The sequence below is a fragment of the Ictidomys tridecemlineatus genome, chromosome 8 (assembly GCF_052094955.1).
Source record: "Ictidomys tridecemlineatus isolate mIctTri1 chromosome 8, mIctTri1.hap1, whole genome shotgun sequence".
In the NCBI taxonomy this organism is placed as follows: Eukaryota; Metazoa; Chordata; class Mammalia; order Rodentia; family Sciuridae; genus Ictidomys; species Ictidomys tridecemlineatus.
This window is the reverse complement of record NC_135484.1, coordinates 45,870,186-45,883,967: the sequence shown is the minus strand read 5'-3', so window position 1 is coordinate 45,883,967 and position 13,782 is coordinate 45,870,186. Positions and strand designations below refer to the sequence as shown.

Genomic DNA, 13,782 nt, shown 5'->3' with positions numbered 1-13,782 from the left:
GAGGCTGAAGGCAGAGGAGCTTTAATTCCTGGGATTTGAATTTAGAGGTAAATTGTGTGTCTGTGTTTTATTTGATACCTTAGAAAATTCACTGGAGCGACCTCTAGTTTAGCTGCCCGAGCTGGCTGCGGGCAGTAGGATATAAAATGTTTTCTCAGTGAGATTTTTATATTTCCCCAATTACTAGTAAGTTCTAAAATCTTTTCATGTTCAGTTAGCCATATGTTTTCTGTGACATGTTTGTTTTGTACATTTTTCTATTTGTCTTTACTTTTATTCTTTGCAGGAATTCCTTATACTTTATATTCATGTTTTGGTTATATGTGTTGCCTTCATTTTCTCCCAGTTTGTGGCTTATGTACCTTTTCTGATGAGTATCGCTCCTTAATTTTAGTATAGTTCATCAATTTTTTGTGGTTCATGCTTTTTCTTTTTTGGGTGTGAGTACCAGGAATCTAACTCAGGTACTGAACTACATCCCCAGCCCTAATTTGTATTTTTTATTTAGAGAAAGGGCCTCACTGAGTTGCTTAGTGCCTAACTTTTGCTGAGGCTGGCTTCGAACTCGTGATCCTCCTATCTTAGCCTCCTGAGCTACTGGGATTACAGGTGTTTACCACCGAGCCTGGCTTTTTGTTTCTTTTTACAAATAAACTTTTAAGTATCTTGTAATAGCACTGCTTCATCTTTACTTTAAAAATCTTTTTTTTTTTTAAATTAAGAGAGAATTTGACGTATTGGTTAATTTAGGGAGAATTAATAGCTTTACAACACATTGTCCTCTTTATTTTAGTATTAAAGATTCTGTGTATGTATACACTTGTGTGTATTTTAGGTCCTGTATAATTTTAGAACTCTTTTTAGATTCTTAACATTGTTCTGTTGTTACTGGTATATTTTTGTTTTGTTGCAGTTGCAGTTTTTTTAAAGGTTTTGCATTTCACATGAAATACAAAAGTTTTAAAGGTTTGCATTTCATGTCTTGAATTCAGGTGGGATTGATTTCTGTGTGTGGTTTGAGGGATCTGGTTTCACTATTTCCTACATATTCAGTTGTCTAGCACCTTTATTGAAAAGCTCAGTATTTGATTTCCAAATCATCGATGTTCCCACTTGTTTTTTTAATTGTAGCAAAATGTAAATGGCGTAAAACTAACTGTTTTTGCCATTTTGAACATATAGTTTGGTGGCATTAAATGCATTCACATTGTTAGGTAACATTTATTGCCTTCTACCTTCAGAATGTTTTTCTTCTTTCCACACTAAACTCCATGCCCACAAAATAGTAATGCCCAACTCTTTTTGCGGCTCCTAACCACCACCATTCCACTTTGTTTTTATGAAATTGACTTTTCTTGATATTTCATGTAAGTGGAATTGCATAGTATTTATACTTTTGTGAGTATCTTATTTCATTTATCATAATGTCTTTAAGGTTCATCCATGTTGCAGCATGTGTCATGACTAACTTTTTAAGACTGAATATTTCATTGCGTATACTACATTTTGTTTATCTATTCAACTGTTGGACATTTTGGTTGTTTCTGCCTTTTGGCTATTATAAATAATGCTATTGTGAGCTTCAAAGTTTATGCTTCTTTTTCTTCTTTTAGGTACATATCTATAACAGGAATTGCTGGATATTATAGTGATTGTTTTAATTTTTTGAGGAACTACTATACTCTTTCCATAGCAGCCACACTTTTATATTCCATTGGCAATTCACACGAGTTCAAATTTCTCCACATCTTCATCAATACTTATTTTTTGTTTTTTGCTCATGACCATCTTAATGGCTACGAAGTAGTAGGTATCTCATTGTGGTTTTGATTTTACTTCTAATGATTAGTGATATTGAGTGCCTTTTCATGTGCTTATTGACTATATTTGTAAATGTTCTTTGGAGAAAGGTCTACTACAGTCTTTTGTTTTATTTTGTTTTAATTAGGTTGTTTGATTTTTGTTGTTGAATTGTAGGAGTTTTGTATGTATTGTGGATATTTATTAGATCCTCCTCCCTCAGCCTTCCTACCCTCTGGGATTACAGGCTTGGGCCCCCTCACCTGGCCACTGTTAACTTTCAGTGTTAATGTAGTAAACATATAGCTTAGAGTTTTGCAGTTGATTTGTAATCAGTGCATCTTAGTATAGTGTCTACTACAGATACTGATAAAATGTGTTTCCTTTTAATTTATCTTATTTATTTTATTGTTATACAAGATAGCAGAAATGGTCTATTTTTCTTATTTAATGGAAATGCTAATGATATAATGCAGTATTTGGTGTCAGGTAGATATCAAAAAATTTAATTGCAGTTTGGAACTTACTTGCAATTTGTTGTTGTTGCCATTATCAGGAATAGAATTTTGATTTGAAGGTATCATGGAAGGACTGGTCAGGACAGGTTTGGGATTCATATATATGAGTGTGCCAGAGAACCTTAACTAATTGACCTTTTCTGGTTTTCTTTAGAATGGCCAAAGTTTTCTGGTCTTGGATGAACAAAGATTTGCAAAAGAAATTCTTCCAAAATACTTCAAGCACAATAACATGGCAAGCTTTGTAAGGCAACTAAATATGTGTAAGTATGGACAGCAGTTTATTTGTTCTGCTAACCAATTACTGATTAAACCATTTTTTTCTCATTAAGATGATAAAGAAAAATTACACACAAGCAGTGTGACTTTTTGACTGTTGTCTAATTCCAGTCTGAGTAAATTTTCAATCTTTTTCAGATGGTTTCCGTAAAGTAGTACATACTGACTCTGGAATAGTAAAGCAGGAAAGAGATGGTCCTGTTGAATTTCAGCATCCTTACTTCAAACAAGGCCAGGATGACTTGTTGGAGAACATTAAAAGGAAGGTGAGTTGTTGTTAATATTATTTAGCTAAGATTTTGACATGTATGATTGACCAATGAGCAGTTTTAGCTATTGTAATGCAGAATGTACGGAAAATACACAGGTGTTCTTTGTTAGAATGAATCAGACCAATAAAACTTTAATTAAATATTCTATCTTCCACCTTTCCCTGTGTTCATCTGTAGTGAGAGCTCATTCTTCATTTTCTTGATGAAAGGAAAATGCTTACAACATTCTGATTGAGGATGAAGAGTCATTATTACAATAGGAAGGTTCATTCCTGTGTTGACTGAAAAAAAGTCCTCACTGTAGGATTTTTTTGTTGTTTACTGATATATATCCATTGTACAGAATAAGTCCTTTGTACATGATAGGCATTAATTATTACGTTTTTGAATGAATATCTTTTGGTGAAATAAGATATTTTTACTAAATCCATAAAAGGGCTGTAAACCATGAAAGAAAATGACCTACCATGTAGCCATTACTGTATAAATTTAATTAAAAGTGGAATGTGGTAATAAAAAGGCTTGAAAATTACAGGGAATTTGGCAGAAGAAAAAGAAAAAAACCCTAAGATGTTACTGCTCATGGAAACTTAGAGAAATTTTTTTTTTTTTTTCTGATTATTTCTTGCTTTCTCTCTGGATGAACTGTGAAGTGTATTCTTTTCCTAGAATTCCACCCTGTGCTTTTAGAACAAAATCTCCCTTTGAGAGTAGATCACAAAAAATTCTTATAATAGGGAAGCTTTGAATTATAATCATGGGTGTGCCGTGTATTTTTGATTTTCTAAATTTGCTTTTTGGAAGGTTTCGTTTTCAAAACCAGAAGAAAATAAAATTCGCCAGGAAGATTTAACAAAAATTATAAGCAGTCCTCAGAAGGTTCAAATAAAACAGGAAACAATTGAGTCCAGACTTTCAGAATTAAAAAGGTAAGCCATTCTTCCAAATATAATACTAATGTGTTGGGTGTTGGAGTTGTCTGGTGCATTGGTTCTTATTACTTTTGATTTGTAGTCATAGACTTAACTTTAATAATATGTTTTAGTTGTGATGGTCAGGATCACATATGAACCTAAGAACATCAAAACAATTTTATAAACAAATATTACTGAAGAAATAATAAGTCTTTAGTGTAGGAAATACATTTCTACTTAGGTGTTCACAAACAAAAGAGCGCACACACAAAAAATCTTATATATTACTCATCCTTTTTTTTTTTTTCCTTCTCCTCCTTTAAAATTCTTCCATGAGTTCTATTAGGAAAAAGTAGGTCACAAAAAGTTGGGAATAAAAGAACCCAAGAGATTTGCCCTACTTGATATTTGTTCTGCATAGGTGTGGGAGAATGTTATTTAAACCTTTTTCTTCAAAAAGATGCTTTGTTTTGTTTTATGACATTACTTGATAGGTTTTCCTGGTCTTCTCACCATTTTCACTCTGCTAATGACAATGCAATTTCAATTAAGAAACAGCAAATGAAAAGAATCTTAGTATTGGGCAAGTTATTGGTTTGACATTGTTGAATATTCCATCTTTTAAAAAAATAAAACGGTGGTTTGCATATGCTTGTTTGAGACAGTTATCAAGGTAGTTTGAGAGTCTCACTTTAGTTTGGCTTTAACAGTTATAGAATTATCTGTGTGACACTGGGCAGGTTCCCACAAATTCTCTGTACCTCAGTGTCTTAATCTTTCAAGACAATTCTTCCTTACTTGGCTGATTTTAGAGAAATTTAAATGCTTAATTGAAACGTTTAGCATAGTGCCTGAAGCACATCAATTGTTTAGTAAATGTCACTTTTGTTTCCTAAGATGATTCACAAAGTCTAACCTCACTTAAGTGATGAACATTAAAAAAAGTAATGAACCACATTATCAAAAGGAGTAAATTGCTTGCTACTATATGGATATAGAAGTGTGTTTTAAGTGGGTTTTTTTTTTTTTTTTATATTTTGCCATGAATAGCAGATAATACATTTAAGAAGGAATGATTCTGGAGTTGTGTTGAGATAGTTGTCATTCCTGTATTATTGAACCAGGTTTCTGGTCTCATAAAAATACATATCATAGTGAAAACAAACATAGTTAAGTTCTCTAGGTTTGTGTTTTTTAATTCTCTAGTATTCTTAATTAAGATACTGGGGTTTGGTTTTCTGACTAAATCTTTTTTGTTTATTTTATTTATTTTTTAATTATAATAGTGAGAATGAGTCCCTTTGGAAGGAGGTGTCTGAATTAAGAGCAAAGCATGCACAGCAGCAACAAGTTATTTGAAAGGTAAGAAGCTCTTTTCCTTGTGACTATCATTTACATTTGTTTAATGAATTATGTGTGTAACACAACAAAACCTCTGTTGAGTAGTTAGTAATTGATCTTTGTTTTTTATGTATTAAATACACAAAAGTAAAATTTTGAAGACAAACAAATTAAGCCAAGTGTTATATTATATATCCTTTTTAACAACAGCAGAAACATTTCTCATAGCTAATGATGATTGTTCTATACTCTCATATAATATCTCAGTAGCTTTTACCTGGCATAACAATTTTGAGATACTTTATTCTTGGGAGCTTAATTAATACACTAGCCAATTTCTTAGCACTTTTTATTATTATTATTATAAAACAGTCTTACTGTGTTTTGTGGGAGATTTCCCCTTACTTTTTATTATAATAGGCATAGTTAATTTTTAAATAATTTGACCCAATTAGGAATTCAAAAGGATTTTTCAGTGGATGTGATAATTAGTTTCTGTATAAAATCATTATATAATGATTACCATAATAAAATAAAATCATTAATATAATGCTGTAAAATGAATCTTAGATTTTATATTGAACCTAAAATGTGTTCTTCTGATTTAATGTTTGCATATCAACTTTCATTTGTTAATAAGAGATGAAATATAAAAATAATTAAGGCAGCTATTTTTTTCTTATGAGTAAATGAATGGACTCTAAGCTGCAGGTTTTTAAATGGGAAGATGGGGGAGAGATTCAGCTTGTTCCTACTTGGAAGGCCCTTGAACTAAAAATAGGTCTGTGACTGACGGGATCTGGGTCTAGTGGAGCAAACTTAGAGCAGAAATAAATAGTAATTGCAGCCTTTGGCCTGTAGTCAAAATAGATTCTTCTTCTTTTTTTTTAATCAATGTGCAAATTAAGGTTGAATATAGGAGAATTCAAATCTAAGTGTTTAGTTTAAATATGTGTTTTAAACATTTATATCGGGGTCTCTAATGCATACCCCTATTAAGAATATCTGATTTAAAAGAAGACATGTATTTTAATATGTACTTAAAATTTTTCAGAAAACACAATTTTGATTAAATGTTAACTAAAAATACACCTTCATCTGTAGGGTTTTTTTTTAAACAAGAATTATTAGTATAATAGTTACATTGCATTTCAGTTTTTCATGAACACTAATATTTTTTCATCAAATTTATATTTAAATATATGTGTATTGGTGAGTGGATTTGCATAATTCATGATGACAAACACTTATTTTTAATGTGCCCCTGGAATTGGCTCTTAAGTTTGCTATTTAATGTTGGCTTTTGATTAACTTAGTATATATGAGTATATACTAAGTATATAAGTATATTGAGGTACCAGTTATAGGAGTTGTCAAGTACAGAAGTTAAATGATAAAAATGTTAAATGTTGCTGGGCAAAGTGGTGGATGCCTGTAATTCAGCTACTCAGGAGGTTGAGGCAAAAAAGTTTCCAGCCAACCTGGGCAACTTAGGGAGACCTGTCTCAAAATTGAAAATAAAGGGCTGAGAACATAACTCAATCCATAGTACTTTTTTTTTGTTTTTTAAAGTCTGGTGCCTATCTGCTTCAGAGAAAAAGCACTATACAACATGATGCCAGTGTCAAGAGAACTGAGGAACTGAGATGTAGAAAGAATTTTGGGCAGTGATTTTTGTTTATTTATTTATTTATTGTTTGATACCAGAGATTAAACCCAAGAGGTGCTCTACCACTGAGCCATATCACCAGCCCTTCTTATTTTTAATTTTGAGACAGGGTCGCTTTAAGTTGCTGAGACTAGCTTTGAACTTGGGATCCTTCTGCCTCAGCCTCCTGAGACACTAGGTTATAGGCATGCCACCACCATGCCTGGCTAGTGATTTGTTTTTTCTGAAATTCAGTCACTGATGTTTTTAGAAACCTGTGATAATATTTATTTTATGAATTCAAAAAATTGAAGTTGAATTGTTCCATAGATATCTTTAACCTTCAATGTTGCATTTTCACTGGCTGTTAGCATTTTTTTTTTAAATAAACAATTTAGTGTCTTTGTCATAGACTCTAATGCTGTCTTAACTCTTCAGTTAAAATGTTTTAATATTTGTTCATTGAAAAGTTGATATTGATTGTAAAGCATTCTACTTTGTAGCCATTTTTTTGGAGGGTGATGTGCAGTTTTAAAGCTATAGCTTAGGTATTTTTAATTTATAATATTCTATTTTAATTATGTACTTATTTCATAAAGCTTGTAAGTGAGTCTTCTGCAGAATTAAATAGTTTTTCAACATTTTTGGCCTTGATTCCTAGCCTCTCTTTGATACACTGCTTTTTATAGTTGAGTTTATGATCCTTAATTTTTTACCACCTTTAGGTAGAAAGTTGATAATGTAATTTCAAGGCATACCCTGAGTCACTCTTTCTCATGCAGCAGTATCACTTGGAAAGCTTACTAAACACAAGTATTACTGGGCTCCTTCCTCAGAATTTCAGATTCATCAGTTCTGTAATGGGGCTGATCATTTACATGTCTAACCTGTTCCCATGCCAATGCTGCTGGGCTGTGGATCACACTTTAAGAAACAGTGCTAAAAAATTTGAAAGCTTCTTCATGTTTTGATGTGTTTTAAGTTTTTCCTATAAATTTAATCACATGTCAAAGATTAAATCAGCATATCTTGATTGTGAGCAGGGAGGTTTCATAGATGGGTCTCAACAATATTCTTCATAGAACCAGCTTTTTCTGACTTCATAATTTTATGATCTGTTCTGAGAACTGGCAATTCCTTTTGCCTCTAATTATATTATGTAGTATGAGGAAAATGTTTCCTGTCAAACACCAGTTTTCTATTTTGCATAATGTCATCTTGAAATCATTTTAAGTAAAAGATAGGAACTAAAAAAAAAAAAAAAATCTGCCTGAAAGCTGGTGTGTTTTATTTTTTTCCCCTTTTCTATTATTGTATTATACATAACAGTGGATTTATTATAATGTATTCATATGTGCACACAATAAAACAGTATAATTTATTCAATTTCATTTTCTACTGTCTCCCTCCCCCATCCCCTTCTTCTAGTCTACTGGTCTCCCTTTTTTAAAATTTGTTCTAATTAGTTATGCATGACAGTAGAATGCATTTTGACACATTGTACACAAAAGGAGCACAACTTCTCATTCCTCTGACTACACGGGGCAGTCACACCATTAGTGTGATTATACATGTACACAGGGTAATAATGTCTGTCTCATTCTACCCTCCTTCCCATCCTCACTGTCCCACCTCTCCCCTCATTCCCCTCTGCACAATCCAACATTCCTTAATTCTTTCTTACCTGTCTGTGCCCACTATGGATCAGCATCTGCTTATCGGAGAAAACGTTTATTCTTTGGTTTTTTGGGGATTGGCTTATTTTACTTAGCATGATGTTCTGTAGTTCCATCCATTTGCCTGGTTCCATAGTTTAGCTATTGTGAATTGAGCTGCTGTAAAACATGATGAGGCTGTGTCAATATAGTATGCTGATATTAAGTCCTTTGGGTATAGACTGAAGAGTGGGATAGTTGGGTCAAGTGGTGGTTCCATTCCATGTTTTCTGAGGAATCTCCATAATTCTTTCCACACTGATTGTACCACTTTACTTTGCCACCAGCACTTTTTTTGCCAACGCTTTACTATTGCTTATATTCTTGATAATTACCATTCTGACTAGTATTAGAGTGGTTTTGATTTGCGTTTCTCTAATTGCCAGAGATGTGCAACAGTTTTTCCTATATTTGTTGATTGGGATTGTATTTCTTCTTTGAAATGTCTGTTCAGTTCCTTGGCCCATTTATTGATTGAGTTGTTTTGTTGGTGTTAAGTTTTTTGAGTTTTTAATATATTCTGGATATTAATGCAGTATCTGAGGTGTACGTGGTAAAGATTTTCTTCTATTCTGTAGGCTGTCTCTTCACATTCTTGGTTGTTTTCTTTGTTGTGAAGAAGCTTTATAGTTTGAATCCATCCCATTTATCGATTCTTGATTTTATTTCTTGCCTTTTAGAAGTCTTGTTAAGGAAGTCGGTTCCTAAGCTAACATGGTGAAAGATTTGGGCCTACTTTTCTTCTTTTAGGCACAAGCTCTTTTTTCTAATGCCTAAGTCTTTGACCCACTTTGAGTTTTATGCAGGGTGAGAGATAGGGGTTTAAATTCATTTTGTTACATGTGAATTTCCAGTTTTCCCAGCACTATTTGTCGAAGAGGCTCTCTTTTCTCCAATGAATATTTTTGATTCCTTTGTCTAGTATGAGATATCTATTTATGTGGGTTTGTCTCTGTGTCTTTTTTTCTCTACCATTGGTCTCTGCATCTGTTTTGGTGCTAGTACCCTGCCGTTTTTGTTACTATAGCTACTGGAAATATTTTCTTGATTTTTTTTCTTATGTGCCAGGTGCTGTACACTGTGTGTGTGTTTGTGTGTGTGTATACCTATATACCTATCACTTAAATATATATTATATTACATAATATATGTAACTATATATTTAACGTTAATACAACCACTATTCCTATTCTGTTTCTCACTCCTAGAGAAACAAAAAGTTAGAAAATTTCTTTGCTGAGCATTACACAAAGACATTTTCTTCAGCACGGCCTGCTAGACTATACTTTGTATATGGAACATACAGAACGTAGAACTTTTTCTTTTTCTCCTTCTCCCCCCCCCACTTCCTTTTCCATTTATGTTTTACTTTTTGGAGATGGGGTCACACGGCATTACATGTTGCCCTGGGTGGGCTCTAACACCTGGACTCAAGTTATCCTCTACCTCAGCCTCCTGCGTAGGTGGAACTGCAAGTGCCAGGCTGGTATGTAGAACTTCCAGCATTCTTGATAAATTGTCCTTTTAATTGAGTTGCCCTAACCTGCTCCAACATTATTTCTAGCCTTTATTATTTAGTATCTGGGATGGAGATATATATATTTCTATATTACCAATTAGTAACTATATTTACACACATGGTATTTGTTACTCATCTGGGAAAGATGTCGATTCTTCTAACTCCACCAGTGCAAATTTCCAGGATGATTTCACCCCATTGCACCATTCAACAAGAATTATAGGGTAAGAATGAAGCCTGAACATGCCACTTCAGAATGCATCCTCTATATTTTATATATATATATAATAAAATATATGATGTGTGTGTATGAAATATATAAAATTTTACCATTTATTGATGGATTTATATGTTGGTCATGAAATGCGTATATTGACAGCATCTTTATCTATTGACAAATTAAATATTTTCCTTGCTATAATTCTTCTTGGCGTGCTTAACACTTATCGAGGGAGGTGGGATAGAGGGAAGTTAAATTTAAAACGTTCCTTTATTTTTTAATAATTTTATATTGCTGGTAGTAGTATATGATAATTCATGCATTTTCTCACTTATCTACCCAACTTTCTAAAGATATGGATAATATATACGGTTGCATATGGGATCCACTTTAAAAAACTAATAATTGGGATAGCTTATGTTTTTTATTACTTTTTTAAAAAAAGTACTCAACCACTGAGCCACATCTCCAGCCCCAAAGCAGCCTCTCTTTTTCTTGAGTTTACATCTTTAAGAACTCAGGTGGGATAGGTTTGCCTGTAATTTCAGGGACATAAGAGGCTGAGGCAGGATGATCTTAAATTTGAGGCTAGCCCCAGCAATTTATCAAGCCTGGCTGAAAATTTAAAAATAAAAAGAACTGAGGATGTATCTCAATGGTAAAGTGCTTATGGGTTCAATGTCCAGTACCAAAAAAATAAAAATACACGATGCAGCAGCAGCACACACCTGTAATCCCAGGGACTTGGGAGGTATAGGCAGGAGAATTGCCAGTTGGAGGCCAGACTCAGCAATTTATCAAGGTTCTAAGATACTTATCAATACCCTGTCTCAAAATAAAAAATAGAAAGAGCTGGGGATGTAACCCAGTGGTAAAGCACCCTGGGTTTAATCCTAGTACCAAAATAAAATTAGAATAAAATGTCTATCAATTGCTCTGAGTAAACAAAAGGGATGTTTTAGACCAGTAGTTGTGTAAACCTTTTTCTTCTTCTTCTTTTTTTTTTTTTTAAGTAGATAGCAGTAGGAAAAAGTGAAGGCTTTTTGCTTGTAAAAACATTTACTGCCTCCTAGCAACCTGCAGTGATGCTATGCAAGTCTGACAATAGATAAATGTTTTCCAATGTCATAAAACTTTACAGTAATACAGGAAAGTTACTTAACTGTTTACCTCAGGAGTTGATGTTCTTATTCTCAAGTTTGAGAAGATCTTGATTATGAGCTAACTTCATAGTATCATCCATTGTTAATAGCAGTAGAGACTGAGAGTCAAGCTGTTTTGTCCAAACTTTGTATTTTTTATACTGGAAAACTGAGATGCTCAGAGATTAAATGGCTTTCCAAAGTCATGCAGTTATCTTAGTTATAGAGCAGGGACTAAAATATTGATCCTTGTTAGTTAAAATCCACTATGCTTTTTCCACTATGGCATGTTCTCTAACCTGATAGACTGAGGGCTGAAGCTAAATCAGATAGTGGGCTGGAAGAGTAACTCATTGGTAGAGTGGTTACCTGGTGAGCGTGGCCCTAGGTTGGATCCCTAGCACCGAAACATTAATTAATTAATCAGTTAAATAACGTATGTGGGAAGCTGTGCAAATACTATGCCATTGAAAAGAAAGCAAAATAAAAAGTCCCCAAGAATCATAGGATGTTTGAAAAGTAAGTTGTATTTTTAAGGCATATATAATGGGATCTGATAACGTATAGTCAGTACAAATGTATTCTTCTAATGAAGTTACCTACTTTTCAACTGGAATGTGGGCATAGTTAAGGTGAGACTGCTACAGTTGGTGGGTGTATGTGATCACGCAGTGTGTAAATAGAGTTTGGATTAGGTCAGGGAGGAACACTCAGGCCTATAGGACCCAGGAATCAAGAGGACAGGTAGTAGATAAACTGAAGAACAAATGGTGATTTTAAAAAGGGGCACGGGACAAGACAAAATGGTCTTGCTACAGGACAGTAGCTCCCACACAGTAGTTCTGTGGACATTCCAGTGTTTGCTGTCTTAAACTGTATAAAGAAAAAACCATTTTGGTTGGGAATTGGGATTAAGATTTAGGTCTTAAATTTAGGTTTCTTACACAGGGTTACAATTTGTTGTATCGTAGGTGAGGTCTGGATACAAGACAGAAATAGCACAGTCTACACAGTGGCATTTAAAAAGGGCACTCCCCCTCGGGATTGAACCTAGGGGTACTTGACCACTGAGCCACATCCCACATTCCCAGCCCTTTTTTTGTATTTTATTTAGAGACGGGGTCTCACTGAGTTGCTCAGGGCCTTGCTAAATTGCTGACACTGGCTTTGAACTTTCAATCCTCCTGCCTCAGCCTCCTAAACTGCTGGGATTACAGGTGTGTGCCACTGAGCGCCACAGCATTTTTTTTCTTAAAACAAATCAGAACATGAGTATTACCCTCATAATGATGATCTGTTTTTCTCTGAAGTCTTATTTTTTTTCTTGTTCTATATATTGCTGTAAATACTCAAATTGAAATAAAAAGTCTTTGCCCTAAAATAAATAAAAAATAAAGAAGGGCCATACACACTAAGCTTCAGCTGATAGAATGCAAGAATGTGAGCTCAATGTTGTCAGACATTTTTATTTTTCAAAAATTTGATAGATGGATTCTTCTTTAGCTGTGTGTGTTCTAAATTAAATCAGTGTGTAAGCAGGCCTAGAGAATAAAAATATAAGACAAATTTGTTTTCCTCTATTTTATTTGGCAAAGCTAACTACAAATCGACCACCTCTTTGCAAACTCTAAGGAAATAGTTGGTATGTTGACTGTTGTGGACTGTTCCCACTTCCAAGGCTTCACTTAGGGTACCACATATTGTTTAAAGATTTTAGTCCAGAAATGGTTGCCCTCTTTTCACAAAGCAGTAGATTATTTGTTTTATTTAGAGGTAGCAAATTCACATTAGTATGTAAGAACAAAATATCTGAGTTTCCTTTAATTCCCTAAAGAATATAGCAGGAATTGAATAGAGATAATTTTATGGTTAGCTTCTAGTGAAGATTAATGTTTTTAATGTAATAAACGTATATGAGAAGATTTTCTGGGAAGAAAAAATGCCAATGTATTATTCCAGGCAAACATTATAATAATAGAGGCAGAATGTTCAGCCTCCTTGAAGCTTTGCTCTGTCTGTTCACAAAATCAGATAGGCTGAGAACAAGCTGCAAGGCATGCACAAGAGTTATAATTAACATGAACTGGAGAAAGAGTCAGTGGCTCTGCTTCATGTTGAATTCCATTTGATCTTAATTGAAAGGAGGCTCAGAGTTACAGGAAACAGATCCTTGCATTGAAAAGGCCATGGTAATGTGTTTAGAATTTCCCAAGAAACAGAAAGGGATCTTGAGAGTACAGACATTTGAAGGGGAAGCTAAGCTCTTAACACCTCCCAGAAGCAGAATGCTCTGCCCTGCTTTGAAGGCCTTGGCTCTGTGGTTGATTTTCTCCTCCTCTAATTTTATTTTGAAGTGAGTTGTTCTCTACAACACTATGTCAATTTGTTTTCTCTTAATTTTCTTCTAGTGCTTA

The 13,782-nt window shown here is 33.8% G+C and overlaps 1 protein-coding gene across 1 annotated transcript in view; it reads left to right on the top strand.

Annotated features, from left to right (window-relative positions):
- LOC144366070 (heat shock factor protein 2-like) overlaps positions 1 to 13,782 on the top strand; it is a 112,772-nt gene that overhangs the window by 7,681 nt on the left and 91,309 nt on the right. The window contains exons 3-6 of the mRNA XM_078019345.1: positions 2,473 to 2,581; positions 2,736 to 2,863; positions 3,674 to 3,798; positions 5,070 to 5,145. Of these exons, the coding sequence (XP_077875471.1) occupies positions 2,473 to 2,581; positions 2,736 to 2,863; positions 3,674 to 3,798; positions 5,070 to 5,142 (435 nt within the window). The 3' untranslated portion in view covers positions 5,143 to 5,145. The remainder of the gene's footprint in view (positions 1 to 2,472; positions 2,582 to 2,735; positions 2,864 to 3,673; positions 3,799 to 5,069; positions 5,146 to 13,782) is intronic.